The sequence below is a fragment of the Grus americana genome, chromosome 5, assembly GCF_028858705.1.
Source record: "Grus americana isolate bGruAme1 chromosome 5, bGruAme1.mat, whole genome shotgun sequence".
Classification (NCBI taxonomy): Eukaryota; Metazoa; Chordata; class Aves; order Gruiformes; family Gruidae; genus Grus; species Grus americana.
In genome coordinates, this window is record NC_072856.1 from 57,698,705 (window position 1) to 57,720,628 (window position 21,924).

Below are 21,924 nucleotides of genomic sequence, written 5' to 3' on the forward strand. Positions count from 1 at the left end.
CAAATGTGCCCAGCAGCGGTACTTTTCTGGCAGCTGGAAAAGCACTTCCCCGGGGCAGTGGCTCTCAAATGGAGTTTCATCTTCTCCCATGTAAGTGCATCCCTGAAGAAGTGAGTCTGCTTAGGGACTGGGAAGCATGCTGGGAACAGACTAGGAGAGATGGTGGTGTCAGGGATGGGACAGGAGGGCTCTTGTGAGGCACTGTGGTGAGCAGGAGCAAGGGGAACTTTTGACTTTCAGAGGCTTCTTGGGCATTTACTGTTGTGATCATTTCCCATCCTTGGTTGGTATAGATGGTCAGAGTAGGGTGATCTCCAAGCTGGCCAAAGCAGCTGCCCCTTTGAGGCTCCAAGTTTGTTCCTGTCATCTGTTCTCTACTCTGTTTGTTGCTATTTTCTCCATAGCCTCTCAGATCTAGTCCCCAGATGAGAAAGCAGCCCTCAAATTGGATCAGATAATATATCTCATCCTGAACAAATGCTGACCCCTATACTCCATCTAGTTAACTTAAGCACCTTCTTTCCCACAACTGCAGTTGTAGGGGCACTCTTTTGATGTTTTTCTTTGAGGGACAGGTATTAGATCAAGAAAAGGTTCATAAAGATTTCTCTAAGTATTTCTAAACTTATCACCCTTTAATTAGTTAGCATAAAATGGACAAAATAACATGTACATGCATTTGCCCCCTTCCCTTTGTTTTCCTACAGTCCAGGAAAAGATTTTTCTGAGCCATCTGAGACTATTCCTGTCCTTCATTTAATTCATCCCAGTTTCAAATACTCTTTTAGAGACAGCTGAGTTCTTTCTTTGCTGAGACCTCTTGCTATGAGAGGGTGTTGCCCCAAGTATTCATCTGACCTTTCCACTGCTTTTTATTTTGACTCTGCTCTGAACAATGGCTGGATGGTGGGTTTGGCCAGCAAACCACTCCCCAAAACCAGGTTTGCTCTCCCTGCAAACTTCTTCAGTTACTGTGATGTTCTGTGAGGAGTGCAATAGAAGTGTTAGGATTCTTGCCAGAATACATCCAAACAGACAATATTCAATTGTGTTATAAATCTGTATAATTGCTTTTGTTAAACAGCCTGTATTCTGATGTCTGGACTGATCAAAACTTTTCTACAGGTGTTTTGGTATTTACTTATCAGGTTCATACCCTGGCTCTCAGTTATATTCTTAAATTTTATTGACTTCAACAGGACTCTAGTTGCATTGCCATTGTCAGACTCTTGGCTCTTCGTCTTTACAATGATCAGGGAAAACAGCACACCATAAGGATACGCAGAAATCTAGCACTGGTGTGCGCAGACATGGAATTGGTCACCTAACTGACCACAAGCACAAATATGGTATTTATATCAACATGCGAGAAGTGTGTGTTCATGTCTGCCTACTGATGCCCACAACTTAAGTTCCCTATTTTCCATTAGAAAGTTTGTCAGAGTCATTTCTGGATAGAAACCCTTTGTCTCTTTCTCTTTTTCTGTAAATGCTTTTCTTTAAATGAAATAGTTACAAAAACACATAATTATAACTGATTGAGCTTGGTGTTTATTAGAAATTACTCTGCTGGATGGCATCTTTCACAGGGGAGTGGGGTAAATACTTATGTCCTTAAATTGAATCATGTAAAAGAAAAACTACTGAAATTAAATACATCTGCAGTTAATACAGATGTTGCCCTTTAAACTCCAATTCCCTCCAGTGGGAATTCCCACTAGAGAAAGGACTTGGAGTGGGGGTATGTAGAATTGTAGAATAAATTAGGCTGGAAGGTGCTTCTGGAGGTCATGTGATCCAACTTCTTGTTCAAAGCAGATCAGGATGCTTAGGGACGTCTCCAGTCAAATTTTGAATATTTTCAAGGATGGAGATTTCAAAACCTCTCTAAGCAGTCTACATCACACTTCCTCTCCCCTGTGGGCCAGCCATTGCCAAAGGAAGAGTTAAATCTGACCAAAATGCACACCAAGAAAAAATATTCTATTTAAAGAAAAACCAAAACCAGTGGTCCCACAAAGTTTTCTGATAACTGGTAGGAACATCACTAATGAAAACTGGTGAAGGGAGCAGAGGATTTAATAGCAAAGCACTGAATGTGTTAGAGAACTTTAGGCTTTCAGGACTGCTTTGCAATTTCTAACAGAAAGTTTTGTTGGGCTAATTCTTGCGTAGGCTTGAATGTAGACATGTCCAGCCTACAACTAATTAAGCAGACTCAACCTTCCAGAACAACTTATCGGGTCTTTAGTGTGTTTCTGACTTTCTCCTCTGACAGTCTGAGTAGTTCCTGCCAGGCTTACAGCTCCTTTTCCCTACTGAGGGGAGGGTGGCAACTTTCCTATCATGGCATCCCAGTGCAGGTGGTCCTCCCATTGTGTGACAGAAGTAATTGCTGGATTCTGATGATGCAGGCATTGATGGGAGCTCTACTGGAATGGGAATCAGAAAAAAAAATCCTGTATGCTTGTCTTTGCAGCAGCTTTTAAAGGCACTGAATAGTGAAAGGCTGGACATCCCTAATTTATCAATTAATGTAAAATTTCTTCACTGAATTAAAAATAAATACACTGGATTAAGGAGGCAGCATATCTGAAGCATACAGTAGACGATCCAGTTTTGTTCTTGTGCTTTAGTCTCAGCACTGATGTGACTGCAGGAATGGTCAAGTAGACAGTATTTGTCCCCATGGTGTGCTTTTTAGCTAACTCTTCTCAATGCAGCTGCAGCATTTATTCATTCTCATTCCAATCTTGTCTCCTTCGATAGCTTTTTAATTGGATGCACAACACCTTCCCTGCTAGAGCAAAATGCCACAAGCAGACAAGGTGCTCACTTGTGAGGAAAAGCAGCCTGATCTGCAAATCACTTTCTTCAACCCCACATAGATATTTTTCTTTTTTCTTTTTTTTCTTCCCTTTTCTAAGTTGGAAAGCTAAGGCTTACTGCTAGCATTGCAGAGTGTAAGCAGCTCTGGCTTAGCATTATTTTTAGGAAGAACTCTTTAAAGCACATTTTAGACTCCAGCAGTTGGAAATGGAGGTGCATGTAAGCACATGTACGTATTTACAATGTACCCAAGGCTGATGCTTGAATAGATGCAGAGCTGGGACAGTTTCCCTCTTGGAAACCATAAGAAGCTAGGGGTGTCTGTCTGGGAGTTGCAGATAAGGAAGGAAGATGAGTGCCTTAGCAGAACTTAAAGCTGCAACTACAGAAAGGAGACCTGGAATGCAAGGTTCCCATTGCTGAACCCTGGGGCTGGGTGCTTTCACGGGCTGCCTGATGGCTATGAGCTTGGAGCTGTCACCCATAGGCTCTTAGATGCTGGGCTAGGGGAGCTGCAGTTGCTGAGCTTATTCATGTAAGTGCTGAATGTTTTGTTTTAAATTACATGCTTAAAATGTCCATTTGTTCCCGTTTGAATATACTCCATTCAAACTTGCCAAGATTTACATTCTAAAATGGGAACTGATGTCCCATTCTTTACAATCACTGTATTAGCACTTAAATAGTCTTGCTACCCAGCTGGAGAGTCCTTTGAACAATCAGAGCACCTAAATATGGGAGATCCAGATCAAGAATGCAATTTATAATGCAGAACTTTAAGTCCAAACAGTATTTCTGAGAATGGGAGCAAAAGATGCAAAGATCAGAAAAGTCAAAGTAAAATGCACTGTTTCTTTCCAAGCCAAAGCAAGTGTGTAACTTCAAATGTGAAGAACTACACAGAAAGTACTGCAGTACCATATGATCTAATGAAGACTGAAGTAACTCATGAGCTTCTAATGATGTAGCATCAAATAACAAATATTAACTCAGTATGTAATGATTGTTCTGCAGATGTGAATCTTCCTCTGGTGTAGTACTAATTGATAAACTCCCATGCCCTACTCACACCTGCTATATTTGGATTAGATGACCACTTTATGGAGGTGCCTCGTAGGTTTCTATATGCTTAATTCATGTTATTCTTTTAGGCTGGGGAAAAACCTCTTCATCATCCCCATTTTACAGATGAAAACTGAGGCCTGAAAATGTTAAGACAGATCTGTATAGTTATTCAAATCTTGAATCTCCTTGGAGATATTTGCAGTATCTATTTGTGGTTTGATTGGTTTTGAGAGGTAAATTTATTAACCTTGTCTCTTTCAAGAATTTTCCTGCAAGGATATTTCCAGCTTGCATACAAAGTTCCCTCTTACTAAACAGCCCCCTTGGTTTCTTTAACCTTTGCCTTTTGGACCTGTAAGGAGGGAGTCTGTGTGGTGTACCCTATGGCATCAGCGCCTTTCTGCCAACAGCTGCTGCTGTGCTCCTGCTCCTCCTGCCCGGGTACAGCGTGCGTTACCATCAGTGACTGGGCAGCAAAAATGCCTTGGGTTTTCCTGCGTGGCGGAAGACTCTTCTGCTTTGTTACATCCCTCTAAATGACTCCTCTAGTGGTCTGTGCAAGAAGAAAAGGATCCAAAAGTCTCTTTGATATCTCAATATGTCTTTTTCCTACTGTCTCTTTCACCTTCTGTCACTGATAACTTGCTTTTAAATGTAATGGATAAGCTTCCAAACCATCCATCTCCTCCTTTAACCATAACTTCTTTCAGTGCATCAATGACTGAAAAATTATATTTTCATTTAATGTGGATTTGCAAAGAAACTTTCAGATAATAGGCAACTCTAACTGACATAGCTGAAGCTATTAGACGTATAAATCAAAAGACAGTTCTGCTGCTGCATGCACAAAATGGGGAGAAGGATAGGGCAGAGGCCCCAATACTGCAATGCTACACATAGCAGTTACCATAAGCTGTAAGGGTGTAGAAAAGAAGCCTAACAAGAGTTAGGCTTCTCGCCAAAGCTGAGAGATGCCAGGAAGAAGGGGGTTGGGGGGGAATCCACTATTGAAACTGAAGTCACGTTAACTGCCTTCATCTCATGCTATGTTTTTTATTTTTTATTGGCTGACCTGTTTCCTGACAGGAAAACATCAGAATAAATCAAAGGCATTAAATGTGGAAACCACAGTAACTATTTTGATCTGAATGCAGTTGAATCCCCTCACATTGGTGGTAGATTTAGCTCTTAAAATTAATGCTAGTAGTACTTTGCTTGCAAGAATGTATGCAGTGATGCTTGTCCAGTACCCCTAAGTGATATTAAGAGCCTGTATCTGTGCAACGAGTAGCACTGATTTTGTGGGGGTTATTCATACGTGCAGACAAGTTAACGGTGAGTCTGTGTATCTGGATCCTTGCTCGTAAGGGATCTATGCTGCTGTGCTGTGGAGAAGAAATAGTGATGGGGAGAAAAACAGTTACAAATGAGTTTTGAAATAATTTGTGAAACAGGGAAGAAGCAAGTAGTACCATGAGCATTTTGATTTGGCTGAGGGATGTTCTGGTTTGGAACTTATCCCTGCTTTGCTGAACGAAACTACTCATTTCAGAAATGGTTATTCTGCTCCTGGAGCAAGAACTTTGTTCTCCTGCTCTATGTCCTCTGCCTTCTTTGTCTTAAGGCAGATAACTTGCGTGCACTCTCTTGGCTTTGACAGAAGCCCCTCAAAGAACTTGGAGAAGTCACTTAATCATTCTCAGTCTCACCTTTCAGAAGGCAATAACGCTTGCAGGAGCCACAGAGGGCTTCTGAGATTTGCTTGACATCTAGCAGTGCAAATGTTACTTTGCTGGCCAAACCAACCTACACAGTGCAGAGGCATAAAGCAATGATTTCAGATTTCTCTCTGCTATGCTTCTGCTCTTTGTTCAATGAAGGGTAGGCAAAAAAGGCATGTTTTCGATTTCCTTTACATTAGACTCCAATATAACATTTACATTTTTAATGCTTTGCATGCTGATCTAGTGGGTTTTTTATGTGACTGATATTCAAGTACTCTAATGATTACTTGCATCACTCTCATTATGCAGGTAAACAATATACCTACCTTTACAGTGCAGATAATGCTGTACAGCTGACAAGGCTCCAGAATCATTAGTAACTTGACCTTCCTGTCTGATTCGTACTTATGAATCTAATAATAATCGCATGTGGAAGAGTCAATAGAGAAATAATGTAGCACACTTCTTTTAGTACCCTAATTCAGCAGAATAAACCATGAGTAGCATTTCAGTAATTTACTATAGTGAGTGCTCTCAGCAGCTTCTGTATTTCAGCTGTTTGGTGCTCCAGCATGAAGATAATTATCTTGGTAATTAGTTATATTGTCATTTAATAGTCACCAGACAATATTCTATTTTTTGAAGGAACAGGCCTTTCCTTCTATATCTTCCTCCCCCATTACAAAAAAATGTTTATCTATGAATCTTTCCCCTTGCCAAAAGCTTTTTTTCTGTTTACTACTTTCTCCAAAAAGATCCCAGTTGTTGAAAGACAGCTTCTGCCCAGCGGCTGCATTGATGGAGCTGCAGGAGACTCCTTCTTGCATCTCTGAGAAAGCCACAGGAACTGCTCCTGAGCAAGCAGAGCTGGTAAGGGGAGAGCAGCAGTCAGTAGTGCTGTGGACTGAGACCACAGAACTGTCCTCTAAAACCTGGGTTTCTCCTCACCTGGGCTTCTAGGGAAATAGGTAAAGTGAAAACATTGATGAAATGGACTGGCGTTGAGGACAATAGTGAACCTCAGTCTCTGAGGCTTGATGAAAACTGATCTTTGTTACAATTGTATGACCTTAGGCAAGTAGTTTTCAACTGTCCCTGGAGTAGCAGTGGTGAAAAACAATAGTCTGAGGATAGAAACCAGGATGAGAGAATGAACTACTTCCTGGGTGGACTTGACCTTCGGTAGCTTAAAAAAGCAATTAATCTCCCAAAAGTCGCTGGAGTGGGAAATGTCCGAGGTCTGCAGAATGTCAGATCAAGTCACCATTTGGGGAGGGGGAGGGGTGAAGCTGTTGATGGAGCATGAAGAGAATCCCTCCATAAGGTGAAGGGGTGGTAAACACCTGAGGGACAGACATAAGGCTAGGGAGAGGCGGGGAAAAAGGCTGGAGACTTTTGAGTTTGAGCGTAGGTGGTTATGACCTCCATAAAAAGACAGTTCCTCCAGTGTCACCCTCACTCTCAGTGACTTTTATTCCCCCTGTTTGAGAGGAACAGACTGTTGTGTCTCTTTTTTTGTCTCGCATCACTCCCTCTGTGGTACTATTTATTACAGCCTTAGCAGGAAACAACTTGTTTGCATATATCTCTTATAATTAACAACATAGCTTCTAATTTATTTAATGCCTCTAGATTTTGTGCTTTCTGGGTACTGGCCTTGTTGCAGTTGTTCTTTCAAACAGCTCCACTTCTAAGAAGCCAAGGTTTTCACAAACTTTTTGACTGTATGGAAGATAGTCCTTTTTTTTTAAATTTTTTTTTTATTCACTTAGTGACTCAAACTCCACAAAGTACCATTCCTACTTCTCACCAGCTGGTGGTCCATATGCCACTGCATCTCTACTCTTGTAAATACAAGTTTGAAGTCATGCTCACAGATCAGGCTTTTGGTGGTTAATATGGCAATATGTTAAAATGCCAAATGATGCAGAATGAGTGAGTCGGTGGAGGTGCTGGGGAAAGCAGTATTCTGCACACTTATAAAACTTTCCTTCTGAGGGGCTCCCAGTGGTTTGCAGACATCAAGGGATTTCTGCAAGTCTGACAGGGTCAGCACAGGGCTAGGATTTGGGATCCACAGCATCTTGAGAGAAGCATCTGTGAGAGGCAGCGGCTCCCAGCTTCTCAACGTTGTCTACCAACATGTTTAAGCTCTAAATTAGGAACAAAAAATACAGTCTGGCACACTGCCCATGAAAGATTGCCAGCTTCTAGCTGAAACTCTTCATTACTCTAGAAAGGGTGGTAAGTGTTCCCCTGAGGAGATGGAAGTTTCTGACTTATACAGTACTTAAAAAAAGTAAAAAGAGGGGAGGAGGGAAGAAAATCCTTTGAACCTTGACAGTGTTTTGGAGAGAATCCTAATGGCTGTAGCCAGTGTCTGTAGAGCAAGACTGTCGGATCCTTCAAAGCTTTAGACCTCAGTCCATGTTTTCAACTCGGTAATGGCAGCACCTTCACCACCTGCATTTCAAGCAGATGTACAATCTCTGACCTGTTATACTTCCTCTTTCCACTGCATAATTGCCCTTAATTTTGGCAATCAGGGCATGACTCGGCAAGCCAATGCCCTAATTTCTAGTGCTGAAGAAAATAGTCAGGGTAAGAATAGAAATAGCAACTAATAGCCTTCTGCAAAAGAGCTGCCACTAGTGAAGGGTAACAGGGTTTTTTTGTTGGTTTTACTGATTCCGCTGTAAATAAGGCGGCCTTCACCATTGTGAAAATTGTAGTTAACTAGTCTCCAGTTCAGTTGCTCATAGCAAAGGTATAAGGAAACAAGTTCTAAGTGGATTTGGAAAAGCTTAAATAGTTTAGTAGCTTTGTGCCGTGAATCCATGCTGCAGGGTACACAGGCTATGATTCCAATTAATGTAGACTTGTAGCAGGCAACACTCTAGGTATGAGTGACAGGAGTATCATGTGAGTGCTTTGTTCTTCACATGAATGTAAAAAAGTATAAATAACATTGCCTTTTAGATAGAATACATTGCTTTCTCAAGTCTCTGATTTTATTAATCTCTCTGCAAAACTGTAGTTAACCATTTTCAGCTTCTGTGTGGTCTGAGGAAACCAATACATAATGTAACTAATCTATGCATAATGAGGTAGATAACACTCAAAAAGGAGTTGTAGTTCTGGGAAAAAGTGGATTCCTCTAAGGATGCAGTAATGGATTCATTCAGATACTTAGAATTCAGCATGCAACCATATCTCTGCCTATTTATATCTTAAGATGCTTTCCCAATGTTGTGTATATAGAGATGATAAATAAGGAGATGGGATGGCCTACAAATCCAGGCTGGCAATTTAATCAGAACTGTCTGCTCTGCATGCCACGATAATTAGTAGTTTGGTGCTATAGGAACCTTAAGATAAAAATCTTGGTAAACTTTGTTTTTTTACTCTGTGATAGGATTTGGAGAGGTCTTCAATGGACAGAGATGAGAATGCAAAGCAACTGCAAAGCCACAGTAGAGAAGTTCAGTCCACACTGTATTACCAGCAAAGCATTCATTAGAATTTTTCTATCAGGACTGTAACTAAAACCTTCCATGTTCCTTGAATCCAAGTAACATGTAACATGTAGCTGTTGTCACTTATTTGCTACACATTCTGAGGTTATAATGACAGTTGTTTTCCATAGTGGGACCATGGGAGGGTTATCACTGCATTTAAGAAAAAAACCCAAACCAATCTCAAATACTTATAGATGAGAACAAATGTTTTTCAAAGTATCTTAAGCAAACCTGGCTACATCAGCACTGTTTCTCTCAAATGTCTCCAAGTGCACTGTGTGCTGGGATTAATGGGACATCCCTCTCAGAGGTGTCGTCTTTTACATTTACATGATATTCAGTCCTGGTTTGTAAAGAAAACCCTCCAGAAGCACACAGCGTGTGAAATCTGTCAGTTCTAGTAACTGAATCTGCTGAGGCTTTCTTGAATTAGAAAGCATAACACAGTTAAAGGAAAGCAAGTTGAAGTCTACAGTTACTGTAAAAATCTGCATCAGCAGCTTTGTCAAGGTGGAAGAAAAAAATATGTTCCTGTTGTCAGAAGTTACCTGTTATATAGAACTTCTTGCATCATGTGCGGTAGACAAGACAGCTTTACTCTCTAAACTGTCATTTGCTAGCAGACTACCTGTTTAGTGCTATAATTAATTGTACTTTTAATTTCTCAGAAAAACTTTTCATGACTTCTAGGTTGTGATTTCTCTAGTAGATTGAGAAGGGGGTGAAGTTGCTTTGTTACCAAACAGTATAGGTCAGCTAAATTTGGCCCAAAGAAACTTGTGTCAGTCTTCTCTATGACTCATGTCTTCCCTCTCCTGCCCATATGCTCTGTTGCCAGAGCTACTTTTTTTGAATTATGCAAAGGGCTAATTAACCTTCCTCATAGAAAAGCCAAGAATCTTGAATTTGGCCCTTCCTTCACATGGGACTGTATCTCCTAGAGCCTTTCTGCTCTTGGTTCTTCCAGCAGTGAAAGAATTTAATTTACAGAACATGTGATATAAAGACAAGATACAAACCAGCAGCATCTTGTAAAGAAATAAAACAGGACCAAAGAACCAAGACATGCTTCAGGAGACCCCACCCCTGGGAATGTCATTTTAGCAAGGGGTCTCTAGCACCTGCCACAGCAGTTCCAGCTGCAGGGTGAGGGCATTGCTTTGCCTTCCACAAGTGGGGGAAATGGAAGCAAAGTGAATGACAGAACTTTCTATCAGCCCTCTTTACCCATGCCCCTTCCCCCCCACAAGCTTGCCAGGTATCTAGGGGCTCCAGAGCAAAGCCTGGCATTAACCAGGCTATGCTAGACTACATTTCAAAGCGGGGGCTGAAAATCTACCTCTCGTGCCCCTTGCACTTGGTGGCATTGGTATAGTAAGGACCAGGATAAGCCAGGAAGATTTTGCTCTTCCTGAAGTCTTGTGAGGGGTCAGAAATGAAGTGGAGCTGCTGAGGGTCAGGTCTGGCAGGGTCACGCTGCTGATGCGGGTTGAGAAAGCAGTTGCCTCCCTGCATGGCTCTGCCTGGCACTCTGTTGGCAAGGTGGCAAGAAGTTTGGCAGAGCAGAGGTACCAGGGCCAGCTGCTGTGCAGATTTGGATGAAAATAAGCTAGGCCAGTCATGCACTACTTGTAGCAAGAGCCTGTCTATGAATTCAGCACTGGAAAGGAAAAGGACTGAACACCCATTTGGACTTGTGTAAAAACTTGCTCTGTTTTTTTGACTAGGAAATTTTCCTGTGTCTTGAGCTATGCTATTGCTTTCAAAGTAATTTATTTAAATAATCATTGCAGCTCTGTCTTTCACTACTATGCTTGCATTGCTTTGGGCTAGTTTGCTGGGTTTCTCATTTTTATCCAGCCTTCAAAGTATTTGACTCACTTGATCTTTCACTCTTTAATTGTTGGTCTGTCATCAATCTAAATCAGAATGTGAATACAAATAAAAGCATCGTTGCTATTCACAAGCTGAGAGTCAAAACTAAGCATACAATTTATTTTGAATTCAAATAGAATTGTTCCAGTGATACAGATTGTTTGTATGCAGTCTAAAAATCTTTATTTCCCTATAGAAAGCAGCACTTTCCCTATCATGAAGGATGTGCCTCTCTACACGAATGTACGCTGTTACTAGTTCCCCACTGAGTTAAGAATATTGGGTAGAGCTGCAATATGTTTATTTTTCAGCCACTCATAGATCTGCATTATGTCTTGGAATATATTTGGTACATGTCAGTCTGTACTGTTTCTGATTTAACTCCCTGGAAATACTACTTCCTTGTTACAGGACAGAGAGAGGATTCATACCAAGAGGAAATAATATCTCAAAGGGCAAGTGACCCAGCAGTTACAGACTTAAATATGTGTGTGCAAAGTCATTTGTCATGCACGTAGTGCTACTCAAATGTAATTTCAAGCACCTACATCTGTAGGACTTCTTGGCAGTAAGACCAATTATACAGATATATAGACCACTTGTTTTTCTATCTGTAGACTACTTTGTACAGGCAAAGCATTGAAAACTATGTTAATTTGTGCAGTACCTTGCTTCAGTCAGCATCTCTGAGTTAAATGGCAGCACAAAGATTTAACATTTTTACAACAGAAACGCACAGAAAAGAGGAGTGCTCATTGCTTATCTCTTCAAGGATCCCCCCAAGAATGAACTCTTGGGGGATTGCAGGGGGAAAAGATAAAGTTGCCATTCGTTACTGGGAATTCTAGTGTAGTGCTTGGAAGGCCTTAAAAACAGATCAGCTCCTTAAATGGATCCTCTTGTCTAAGTGGCAGTTAAAGCTAGTAGAAACATAAAATGAGCTCATTTGTTTGATCTAATTTGTACAGAAACTTCAAAGTTAAGGCCCTTTGCTCTGACATGGGTATGAAACTTGGTCTTGTTGAACAGAGGGCAGCAATTTGGAGCTGTTGAGTCATGAGATCTTCTTGTGAACATGATGGTCTTTATAGCACAGCAGGGACTCCCTAAAGAGCTTTGTGGCTTCCAGAAAAAGATTGAAGCTCCTCTTTTCTTCTAGGACACCCTCCTCCTCTTCCTCCTCCTTTTAAAGATGAGTAAAATCAATATGAGGTGGTCAAAATTTGCATTTTGCTCTTAGTAGCTAAAAATGACATTTGTGTGGTCATGGTGTCCTAGTATGTCATGTAAGTCTGTGCTGCCTCTATGCCACAATATTCCTCTCAAATACTGTTTGCCCTCCTAGATGCAACTCTGCTGCATGAGCTGCACATGTGTTCTCTTGCACACAGCTTCAGTTATGGTTTTGCTGACACAAAATGTCAGTTGGGGAAGTTCAGGATGAAAGTTCAATGCTCTTCAGAGCTTTGCATATGCACACATGAAGAAAGTCATGCTCTAAGAGGCAGTATAGCTGCATGTGACACGGAGGCCCTTTTTATCCCAGTATAAACACTACTAGAGATGAAGCAATGAGCAGTGACTCTGTGCACTGTTCAATGAGGTGAATCTTGTTACTCCTGGAAGTGTTGAATAACAACAGTTGTGCAGTTCACATGAGCAGTAGGATGGTCACACACATGAGAGAAATCTAGCAAGGAGCTGCAGGCACTTATGCTCCTGCTATCCTGTGTGAGGGCTCTGTAAATTATACTACTCATATTCATGAATTCCAAAAGGTATGATTATGGCTCAGTAGCTACTGCCTATTTCTCAGAACTCTGTACTTCATGCTAAGCTGGCTGTAGGTCATCACTAAAACATTAAGACAATTCAGTCCCTTCCTTTTTTCAAATGTGAAAAGCTTAGTAGTTTTGAATTTCAGATGCTTTTGATTTTTAAAGAACATTGAATCAAATGTGGTGATACAGAGTTTTTATTTGAATGCATTCAAAGTCACCTGTGTAAATCAAGAATTGATTGGTAAATTAAATTGCTTAAGCCATGCCAGCAGCACTAGAGCTGGCAATTGCAAAAGCCTGTAATAGTGTTGCAGACAAGTGATCTCCTTCCTTTCATCAGTCTGTGCTCTGTAGCAGCAGCAGCAAGCATTCAAATTGTACTTGATCTCACCACAGACCACACTCAAGTGTGGTTCACAAACCACACTGCCCTTGAACCATCTGAGGTTTGCAGCTTGGAACCTTTTATACTCTTCAGCTTGTACGATTGTTTTGTTATTGCTGCAGTCATTGCCACTATTTGCTTTCTAAGTCACTGCTTTCACTGTTCAGCACACATCCCCTGATAGCTTTGGTCAGAGTGCTTACATAAACTGAAGTCCAGTTGCTATTAGCAATCTAGGGGATGCAGAGAGCACCCAATTTTCCCACCTTTGAATTTTCTGACCATCAAGCATCATTGCATCTTTGGGAGGAAAAGAAAAAACCCAACAAAACCCCACCCTGTCCTGGAAGCTCTCCTCCCTGTGCTATAAAGTTCTCGAACTAATCACAAACACTAAGAAATGGATTTTTTTCTTAACTATTTGTCCAAAATGCCCCCTCCCTTTTTTTCCCCGAGTGGTTTATAATATTGCTCAGTGATGCCCTTTGCCTTGCAAGAAAGGGATAGGCAAAGCATTATTTGTAAGCTTGGTATCACCCAGGTCCAGCCTCTTCCCCATGACTCACTGCAGCTCCTGGTTGATGGCATGGCTCATCTCCTCCTACCTACTCCCTTGGTCTCTTCAGATGTTTGCTCAGCTCCCACTTGTCCCTGCAGGCTACTTTACACAGCTATACCTGGTTTCATTCAACCTGAATCTATTCTGCCCTCTGTTCCTGTTGTGTTTCTTGTGTGCTGGACACCTTTACTCTGCTCAATATTTACCTAGAGCTAAAAGATATTGTAACACAACACTTGTTACAGCAGATGACTGCACATGAATTCTTCTGTACTGACATCGCTGACTTTTAGATCATTCTTTCAAGCAGCAGACAGCAGTTCAGGGCACGGGGTTGTAGAACAACATAACTCTAACACCCCTCCTCAGCTGAAGTACTGCTGATTTGACTGACTAGCACAGGTAACAGTAATAGTGGCAGTGAAGTGTGATGGACTTCAGTACAAGCCACACAAAGCATACTGTGCCCCTGGCACCATTAATAAAATTCTGAGGTGCTAGCATAGGTAGATCAGCATGGCTCTGTGCCCCAACCATCCCAGCTTCACGGCTATAGTTCCCTTGGGGGCTGTGAATACATCCGTGTGTGCCCATTGCTCTCATTGCCATGGCTGACAACCACCAAACTTAAAGCTGAGTGTAGTTTCGGGGGGAGCAGAGGGAGAGAGACGTGTGGTTTAGCTGTGCTGCAGTCACACCTCGGAAGGCAGTGTGAACAAGCCAGATGTGCTGAAAGCAGCACTGCAGGGCTGTCACTGCTACTGGGTGCTGGGACTGCCTGGGAGATGAAAACATCTTGCAAAGCAGAGAAAAATTAAAACCTGCTTTACCTGTTTGAATATAAGCAGGCAGCACTCTTTTTTTCTCTTTCAAAATGGACCAAACATTCACCCAGCTAGGTGACTTTTCTACCCTAACCTCTAACAACCCCAAACTCGCGGCCCTTTCACTCCAGCATTTTCCTCTGCTCTATTTTTATTGAGCTTTCCCTGTGCCATCTCTTTGCCTGTGTCCTTAGCTGGGGTTTCAAGTCCCAGTATCAGCTAGAACCTGCAGATGCTGGAGCTGCCACTTGCACAGCCCTTCTGCTGTCCTGTGGCACTGTGACTCTGTACAAGGCAGTGGCTCCCAGCACGTCAGCTGTGCATGTGAAGACAAGACCTTGGGTAAAGTAAAGCATGTTTGTTAGTGAACTTTCTGGAAAAAAAAAAAATCCTCGTATTCAAGTAACTATGGTAAAATTAACGTAGATACAGGCTGAGAGAAGGAACAAGGACAAGGTGGGGATGGCAGGAAATTGCAGTGTGTTCATTAGCATATGAAGAGGACCATATTTATAGCAAGTGCAAGGAAGGCAGCATGATCTAGTGGGCATTTAGGAAAGTATTAATACTTTCACTAAACTACCACAGAAGCTTTTTCCCTAGGACTGCACGTGCCTCATCTTCTTCTTGAAGAGACTGATACTCCTTCCTTACCGCAGATGAACTCAAACATGCTTGAGAAAAGTCCAAGACTGGAAATTAAAGCGACTTGGATAGAGCTGCTGACTTGCTACCAGCTGTGTGTGCAAAACAAACCACTTCATTTTCATGTGTTCAGAAAGGACTACAACGAAATGCAGATGCTGCCTCGTGGGTTCCTTGAGACATGGATCACTTTTATCAGAGATCCCTGCATCATTAGTAAAGTGCCACTATTGATGCTACCAAAATAAAGTAATCGTCAGTTGGGGAATACCATGGTTACATTGCAATCTAGAAAGCAGAAAGTTAGTCTCCTTACAGACACTAATTATGTGAGCCTGGTAGGTGGTGGTGATGTGTCCTGTTTTATGTACTTTTTGGCACACAGTTCAGCCCATTGTGGATCTTGAAAGCTTAGAACTAAGAGTATTGATTTATAGAGTTTCTGAATTGTCACTGAAATTTTAGGAGTGTATTTAGAAAAAGGAAAAAGCTTTTATTGAACAGTATCTGTCACCTTAACTGGCACTTCCTGTGGAGTGAGATGCTCTTCAGTGTAAGAAACTGAGAATCTGGCCAATATTTGTGTACAAAAATATATCTTGAGGTCTCTTACACCAAACCTTACAAAATTTTCACTTGAAATGTTGGCTGTTATCTGTTATTCAAGCAGGATTAAATAGAAGCAGTGAAAAAGCTACCAGGAATTTCTACAGGACTTGTGCAAATGAAGGACCAATCCACATCTAGCCATGCTATGGATTCAATCTGACTTAAAGGAGCAGTTTCCAGCTTACTTGCAGTTTTGCGTCCAGCCACCACAGATCTGCAAGACCTTGGACCTGGGAGGCATGTACTTCTCTTGAATATAAGCACCAAAGATATAGCACACTGCTAAGAGTCAAAATAAGATAGCATAGGTATATTCAAAATCTGCTTAACTAAGATTTTCAGTCCTTGTTTATAGACATGAAAAAGAACTAGATCCAAAAAACTGTATTTAAAAGGTTGTAGTCAGAAGTAATTAATGTTTAAAGTGACTGTATAACCATACACAGCCAACCTACATAAGTGCAGATCCTCAAGAGGTTTGTGATTAGTAGTTAGCCTTACTTCCTGCCTAATATATTGGTACCTTGAGATGTTATAAACACTATGTACTGCTAAGAATTCTTCACAGTGTGAAGACTTCATTGCAGTAACTGATTCTTCTAGCCGAAGTTTTAGCACAAAATAGCACGTTTCCACTTCTAGAGGAAGTCGTCCCTGTGTCAGGCTAAATACTGATAACCTCCCACCTCTGCTTCCTACTGCTCCTTCCACCTGTAATGCTGTCACGGCAAGCTCCTGCTGAAAAGGACGGGATGTGACATTGCAGGTCACAGCAGCTCCTTGGTCTGCAAGGGGAATTATTACTGTGTTACGTGACATGAATCGCATCTTTCCAGCTAGATTCCGAGTGAAGGAATGTAACCCCGAGAGGTGTATGAGTTCACTGCACCACTGCTTGTGCTGCCCTAGCTCAGTGAATTCAGGGCTGAATAAAGCATGGGTCACCAGTTGATCAATTTTGCAGGCTCCTGTATTTGCCCCTCTGTCTGAATGGGCCTGGCCACTGCAGTCCTTGGGGGCGTCCCAGATGCACTGGGCTGGAAAGTGTGCAAAGCTCACCCAAAGACTTCCAGAGCTGCCTTGTTAACGTGTCTGGCCCTGTGGGCTCCCGAGGAATACCAGTGTGGAGTAGCTCCTCTGAAAAGTGTGATGCTCTGCACCTGTTCTTCATATTTAAAAGACTTTCTTATCTTGAAGTGCACTGTGGAATGCAAACCTGGATTTCTCTAACCCTGAGGGTTTTCAGCCTGGCTGTGTAGGTCGTCCTGTGGGTATGCACCTTGCTCCTCTTCCTCTGTTTCTCCAACAAGGCTTTAGTTTGTTTCCTTTTTGCTAATTCCAGACCCCCTTCTCCTCCATCTTTTGCAAGAGCCTCCTGCCCTCTGTGCCAGCATGAGCCCACCCTCTAGTTCTTGGGCCGACATCATTCCAGCTGATGTGGGATGGCACATCCTCAGCTTGTTGCAAAAGGAGAGTGGAGAAGGAGCTGAGCCCAGGGGGTGGGGCAGAACAAATACAAGTATCATGTGGGAATGGCTTTTCCTGTGACGTTAGACTGGTTTTTACATGTAGCAAAAAATACCTCTTTCCTCCTGGCCTGCCCTTTTCCCTCTTGTTTCTTTCTTCCTTCCTTCCCCTGGCTTCAGGCTATCTCTCTTCATGGCTTCTCTGAAGCCACTGTGCTCAAAAGACAAGGTAATTTGTTTTTTACCTGGGTGCCAGACTTGGCTAGGTTTAGGAAAAATCTAATTCTCTCAGGTCTGTGGGTTCACCAGGTATTTAAAATCACAACTGCAGATTTGATTACTGTTTCCTTAAACTGCTGAGGGTTCTGTCAGTTTGCATCCAAGATAATGACTATAGACAAGGAGCCTGGAAAAGTTCAGGATGGAGCAGCGCAGCTTCTGCACAGGGTCCTGTCGGAGCTCCCCCAGCCTGGCTCGCTGCTCCGCTCAGGAGCGCAGGGAGTCCTTGCACTGGCTTGGGTGATGGGGACAAATGTCCATCAGAAGCAGCTTTTACACACAAGAGATGTAAACAGAAAACTTCATTAACAAACTTCTGACACAGCCTGACCCTTCTCTTGTTGGAGGTAATAGTTGAACTCCCAATTCCTTCAGCAGGGCAGTACGGGCTTTTCTATCTATGTAGTGCTCAGGAAGTACCGAGGTAAGGACTGCTGTGTGCCTGACAGCTGCAAAACTAGGGTGCTAGGAAAATGGAGTTTTATGGTTATTTACTCCTGTCATAGCAAATTCTTTTTCAATACATTCCTGAGCTCATTCTCCTGGGCTCTGCAGCCTGTTACTGCAAATGTGGCAAGAGCCTCTCTACCAGAAGCAGAGGCCAAAGCATGCTCAGGAAAGTATTACAAGTAGTATATCACATTTGTGCACACATGCTTATCAAGCAAACATGTAATATATATTTGCTTGCATCTTCTAACAGAGTTAGTCATGACATGAGCATGTACGTACTGTAGGTGTTGTTTTGAATTTGTAGTGAATGCAGGACCGCATACTGAGGTGCTTTCTCAGTCATTACTCAGGAAAAACTCACAGCTTTAGCATTAGTGCTTATATATATGCAAAACCATAATACCTTGCACAGAGTTTTTCTTTCAGCTCAAAAGTTACTTTCATCATCATGAGACAGCACAAAAAATGTACAACTAAAGCTCTATATAAATAAATTCTATTAGAAACTTTTAGACATGTATCAAGTCCACTGTAAGAGGCTTAACCTCCTCAAATGAAAAACAGGATTCTGTTTCCAGCCCAGAATTCATTAAACACTAGGTCAAATCTCTGTTCTTTCACATTTGCCACTTCTTTCCCAGTTACTTCCACAGTTGTAGAACTTTTCTGCATTTCTAATAACTCTGGATAGTCATTCCAAACTCGAGAAATCTAAAAAGTTGTGCTTGGACGATAGTTATCACTAACCGAGTCACCAGGTTCGGAGAAGGAATTTGGGCTTGTCCAATAGAACCAACAGCATGGTCGGAGTTTTGGGTGATTAAAATAAGCTCCATAAAATATTTAAAAAGTAGTAAAAAGTTCAGCATTTACCTATCACTTTGATAATACCTGGGAATTTTATTAGTAGACAGGATTTGATATTTTTTTAAAATTTATTTTTAACAAAAGGCTAGAATGCTTTCTTCTTTCTTTTTCTTTCTTAACAACATACACAAAAGCAATAACCCCCAAAGCAGACTTGCACTCGGACATGAGATGGAAAACTTATGTTTATAAAAGCCATCTCCTTTTGCTTAAAGCAGAGAGATGTGCTGAGAAACTGGTACAGTATGACAACATTTTAAACACAGAGGAGACAAGATTTATCTGGCTGGTGTACAATATAAAACAAAAATCGAACACCAATGTTACAGTATTATATTGAAACAAACCACGGTAATTAGATGCTTTGAAGTCAAGCCTATATTTTCTTCAGCTTTTTCATGAATTATTGATCCACTTTCCTCGTTAAATGGAACGGCAGGCTCTTGCAGTAAATGGATAAGTGACTACAACATTTATATAATCAAATATCCTCTGCATCTGGCAATAAAACATGTTCGTGTGTAAAACATCCTTTCTGAATTGACATCCCTGCAAAACAGATTTACTCGAATAACCACATTCCTTTCCTTTTGTCTCTAAAACACAGCTTCCCTTGCATCATCATGCAATCCAGTATTTTACACTGATCGTATTAAGCAAAATATTTTCCAAGAGCCTGTATCGTCCATTGTGCAACAGAACATTTCTTCTCTATAATGAGATGTAAATAAACTGTCTCGCTTACCTTATTTTCTCCATCTCTGCCGCAGAGGCCTACAAGAAATCAAATAATAGGAGCAAGTGAATGAAAGAAAACATTCACTCTGTAGATTTATGCATAGTTAAGGCTTTCCAAATGGTTTTCGACAAGTGTCTACAAAGCGACGGTAAGCGAACCCCACATCTGCATTAGCTGAAAATAACATTGACAGATGAACTGGGGAATAATGCAGCACGCTGCAGGAGCACTGTATACCCACGAGCCATGGGCAACAGAATGACTCAGTTGTAGCGCTGAGGCAGAAAATGGGGAGGGAAAAAAAAAAAAAAGAAAAAAGCAAGCAGCAGCAAGTAACAGGTTACTGTGCCTCCTGGGTTTCAGAGGAAAAGTTGAAATGCGGTGCTACCCTCTGCACGGCGGGCATGGCAGCAGTGCTCTGCTGGCTGGGAAATGACAGTGACTTCATCACACGTGAATTTTGAGTTCAATTCATCATCTTTCACAGAGCCCGACAGATGGAAGGGACACAAGCTTGCCTCCTTAGTGGGAGTTTCGAGTAATCAAATTACTTTCCTCAAGTAATACACTATCTTGACAATTAGCATCTCAATACAAGGAGGCTTTTCCTTAACCCTTTCGCTGCTACTTACCGGGCTGTAGCTTACAACTCCGGTAACTCCTCGGGTCCCTCTGCCTGCCACTGCAGCCGGGCTCCCGTTAACCCTTTGGCAGCGGCTCGGCACTCCTATAGCCCTGAACCTTTACATCCCGGCAGAGCCAGAGGTGGTCATTTCATTACTCTATCTGGTTTCTTTTCACCGTAGAGATGCTATAAACCCTTACTTATCTATAGCCTGGAGACTCATTAATCTCTCTGACGTTACTTATATCAAAAGCATAGTCTCGTTAACCCTTTGGTTTCTTTTTCATCATTATCTAACACAAATCCTTAATAGCTGCTTTCATTTTATCACACCACTGGCACGGAATCTCATCAGTCCTCCTGGTCCCACTTTATTGTAACTGAGGAATGAACACGGAGCAATCCTGCAATCTCTAGAGCCAGATAAATCCCAGCGTCACAGAATCTCTTATTTATACTAAAGGCACTGCCCATTAATCATGAACACTTTAAACCTTATTGATTAATGGCTAACAATCATATTTGAATATGAAATAAATTAAAGATTAAAAATAGGGAAATGTAAATTTAATCAGTTAACCAGCAGGAAATTTGTCAAACTGCCGAATATAACATCCCAAATGACAAATTGTTGGTTCTTCACTGGGTCACTCATTTTCCCTTTTTCTCATTTGCTTTTGATTTGCCCATTAGATAAGTTGTCAGTCAGGCTGGTGTTCACATGATAATTTCTGATGGCATACATTAAGGATTTTAGCGTTCACCATAACTTGGTACGCAGGAAGCCAGCTGCAGGAAAAACCCTCCTCAGCTTCCCAATAACGGATGTAATACATGTTTACATGGTCCCTCCACGTCTGTTGGAAGCAGAGGGCTGCCCACGATAAATCCCAGATTTTGAGACTGAAAATCTATCCTAGGCACTCATAATTGCTTTCTCTAATTTATATCTGTTCATTAAATCCATGCATATTATGTAGTACGCAGGAAATAGTTTAAACATTGCTGACCAGAAAATGAACCACAGGGACTCTCTCCCTGGCCATGGAAAGCTACTGGCAGCCCCACAGGCTTGCCAGGTTGGTTTTCTGGAGATGAACTGTCAAAAACTGCCCTAATCATCATGTTCCTGTCATTCTGGGGAGACTGGACATAATTTTCTCCAGGGCCACTCACTATGGCTTTGCCTTGAACTGTGGGAGTCACCCATGAAGACAGAGTACTTAGAATATCTGATTTCAGTCCTTCCATTATGGCAATATCTACAGGCATAAGGGGAAGCTGCCTGGCCTTGCTTTTGCCTAGTGCTTTGAATATTGCTGTACTCACGGGGTTGGGGAGGGGGTTGTTTTGTGTGATTAAGGCACAGGATGGAGAAGAGGAGCTGTAGGCTGGCTTTCTGGCTACACTCATCTGTGAATGCAGGTGAGTCATTGGCTGCCAATCCCGACAGGAAATTAGCAGGGAAAAAAAGCACAGCAAATGCCTGACACCAAAACAAACCAGAAAACTAAACCAAGCTGTAATTACTCAATTACTTCCGTATGAACTATTCACCTTCTTCTTCCCTTTTTTTTTTTTAATGGTACAGCTTTTTTTGTAACATGGCCAATTTTCCTTTGGACCATCAGGGATGTTCCCCTCTGCCTTTCCCTGACAGCCTGTCCCATGAAGAGAGGGT

General features: G+C 41.8%; 1 protein-coding gene across 8 annotated transcripts in view; it reads right to left on the reverse strand.

The window, feature by feature from the left end:
• BEGAIN (brain enriched guanylate kinase associated) overlaps positions 1-21,924 on the reverse strand; it is a 169,744-nt gene that overhangs the window by 94,301 nt on the left and 53,519 nt on the right. For 4 of the 8 annotated variants that reach the window (XM_054828833.1, XM_054828835.1, XM_054828831.1 and 1 more), the window contains exons 1-2: positions 20,007-20,126; positions 19,625-19,653 (exon numbers count right to left, since the gene is read on the reverse strand). In XM_054828833.1, coding sequence (XP_054684808.1) covers positions 19,625-19,653; positions 20,007-20,066 — 89 coding nt within the window. In that variant the 5' untranslated portion in view covers positions 20,067-20,126. Of the gene's footprint in view, positions 1-19,624; positions 19,654-20,006; positions 20,127-20,250; positions 20,278-21,924 lie in introns of those variants that run through there. The other 4 variants (XM_054828834.1, XM_054828830.1, XM_054828828.1 and 1 more) reach the window with 2 other exon arrangements.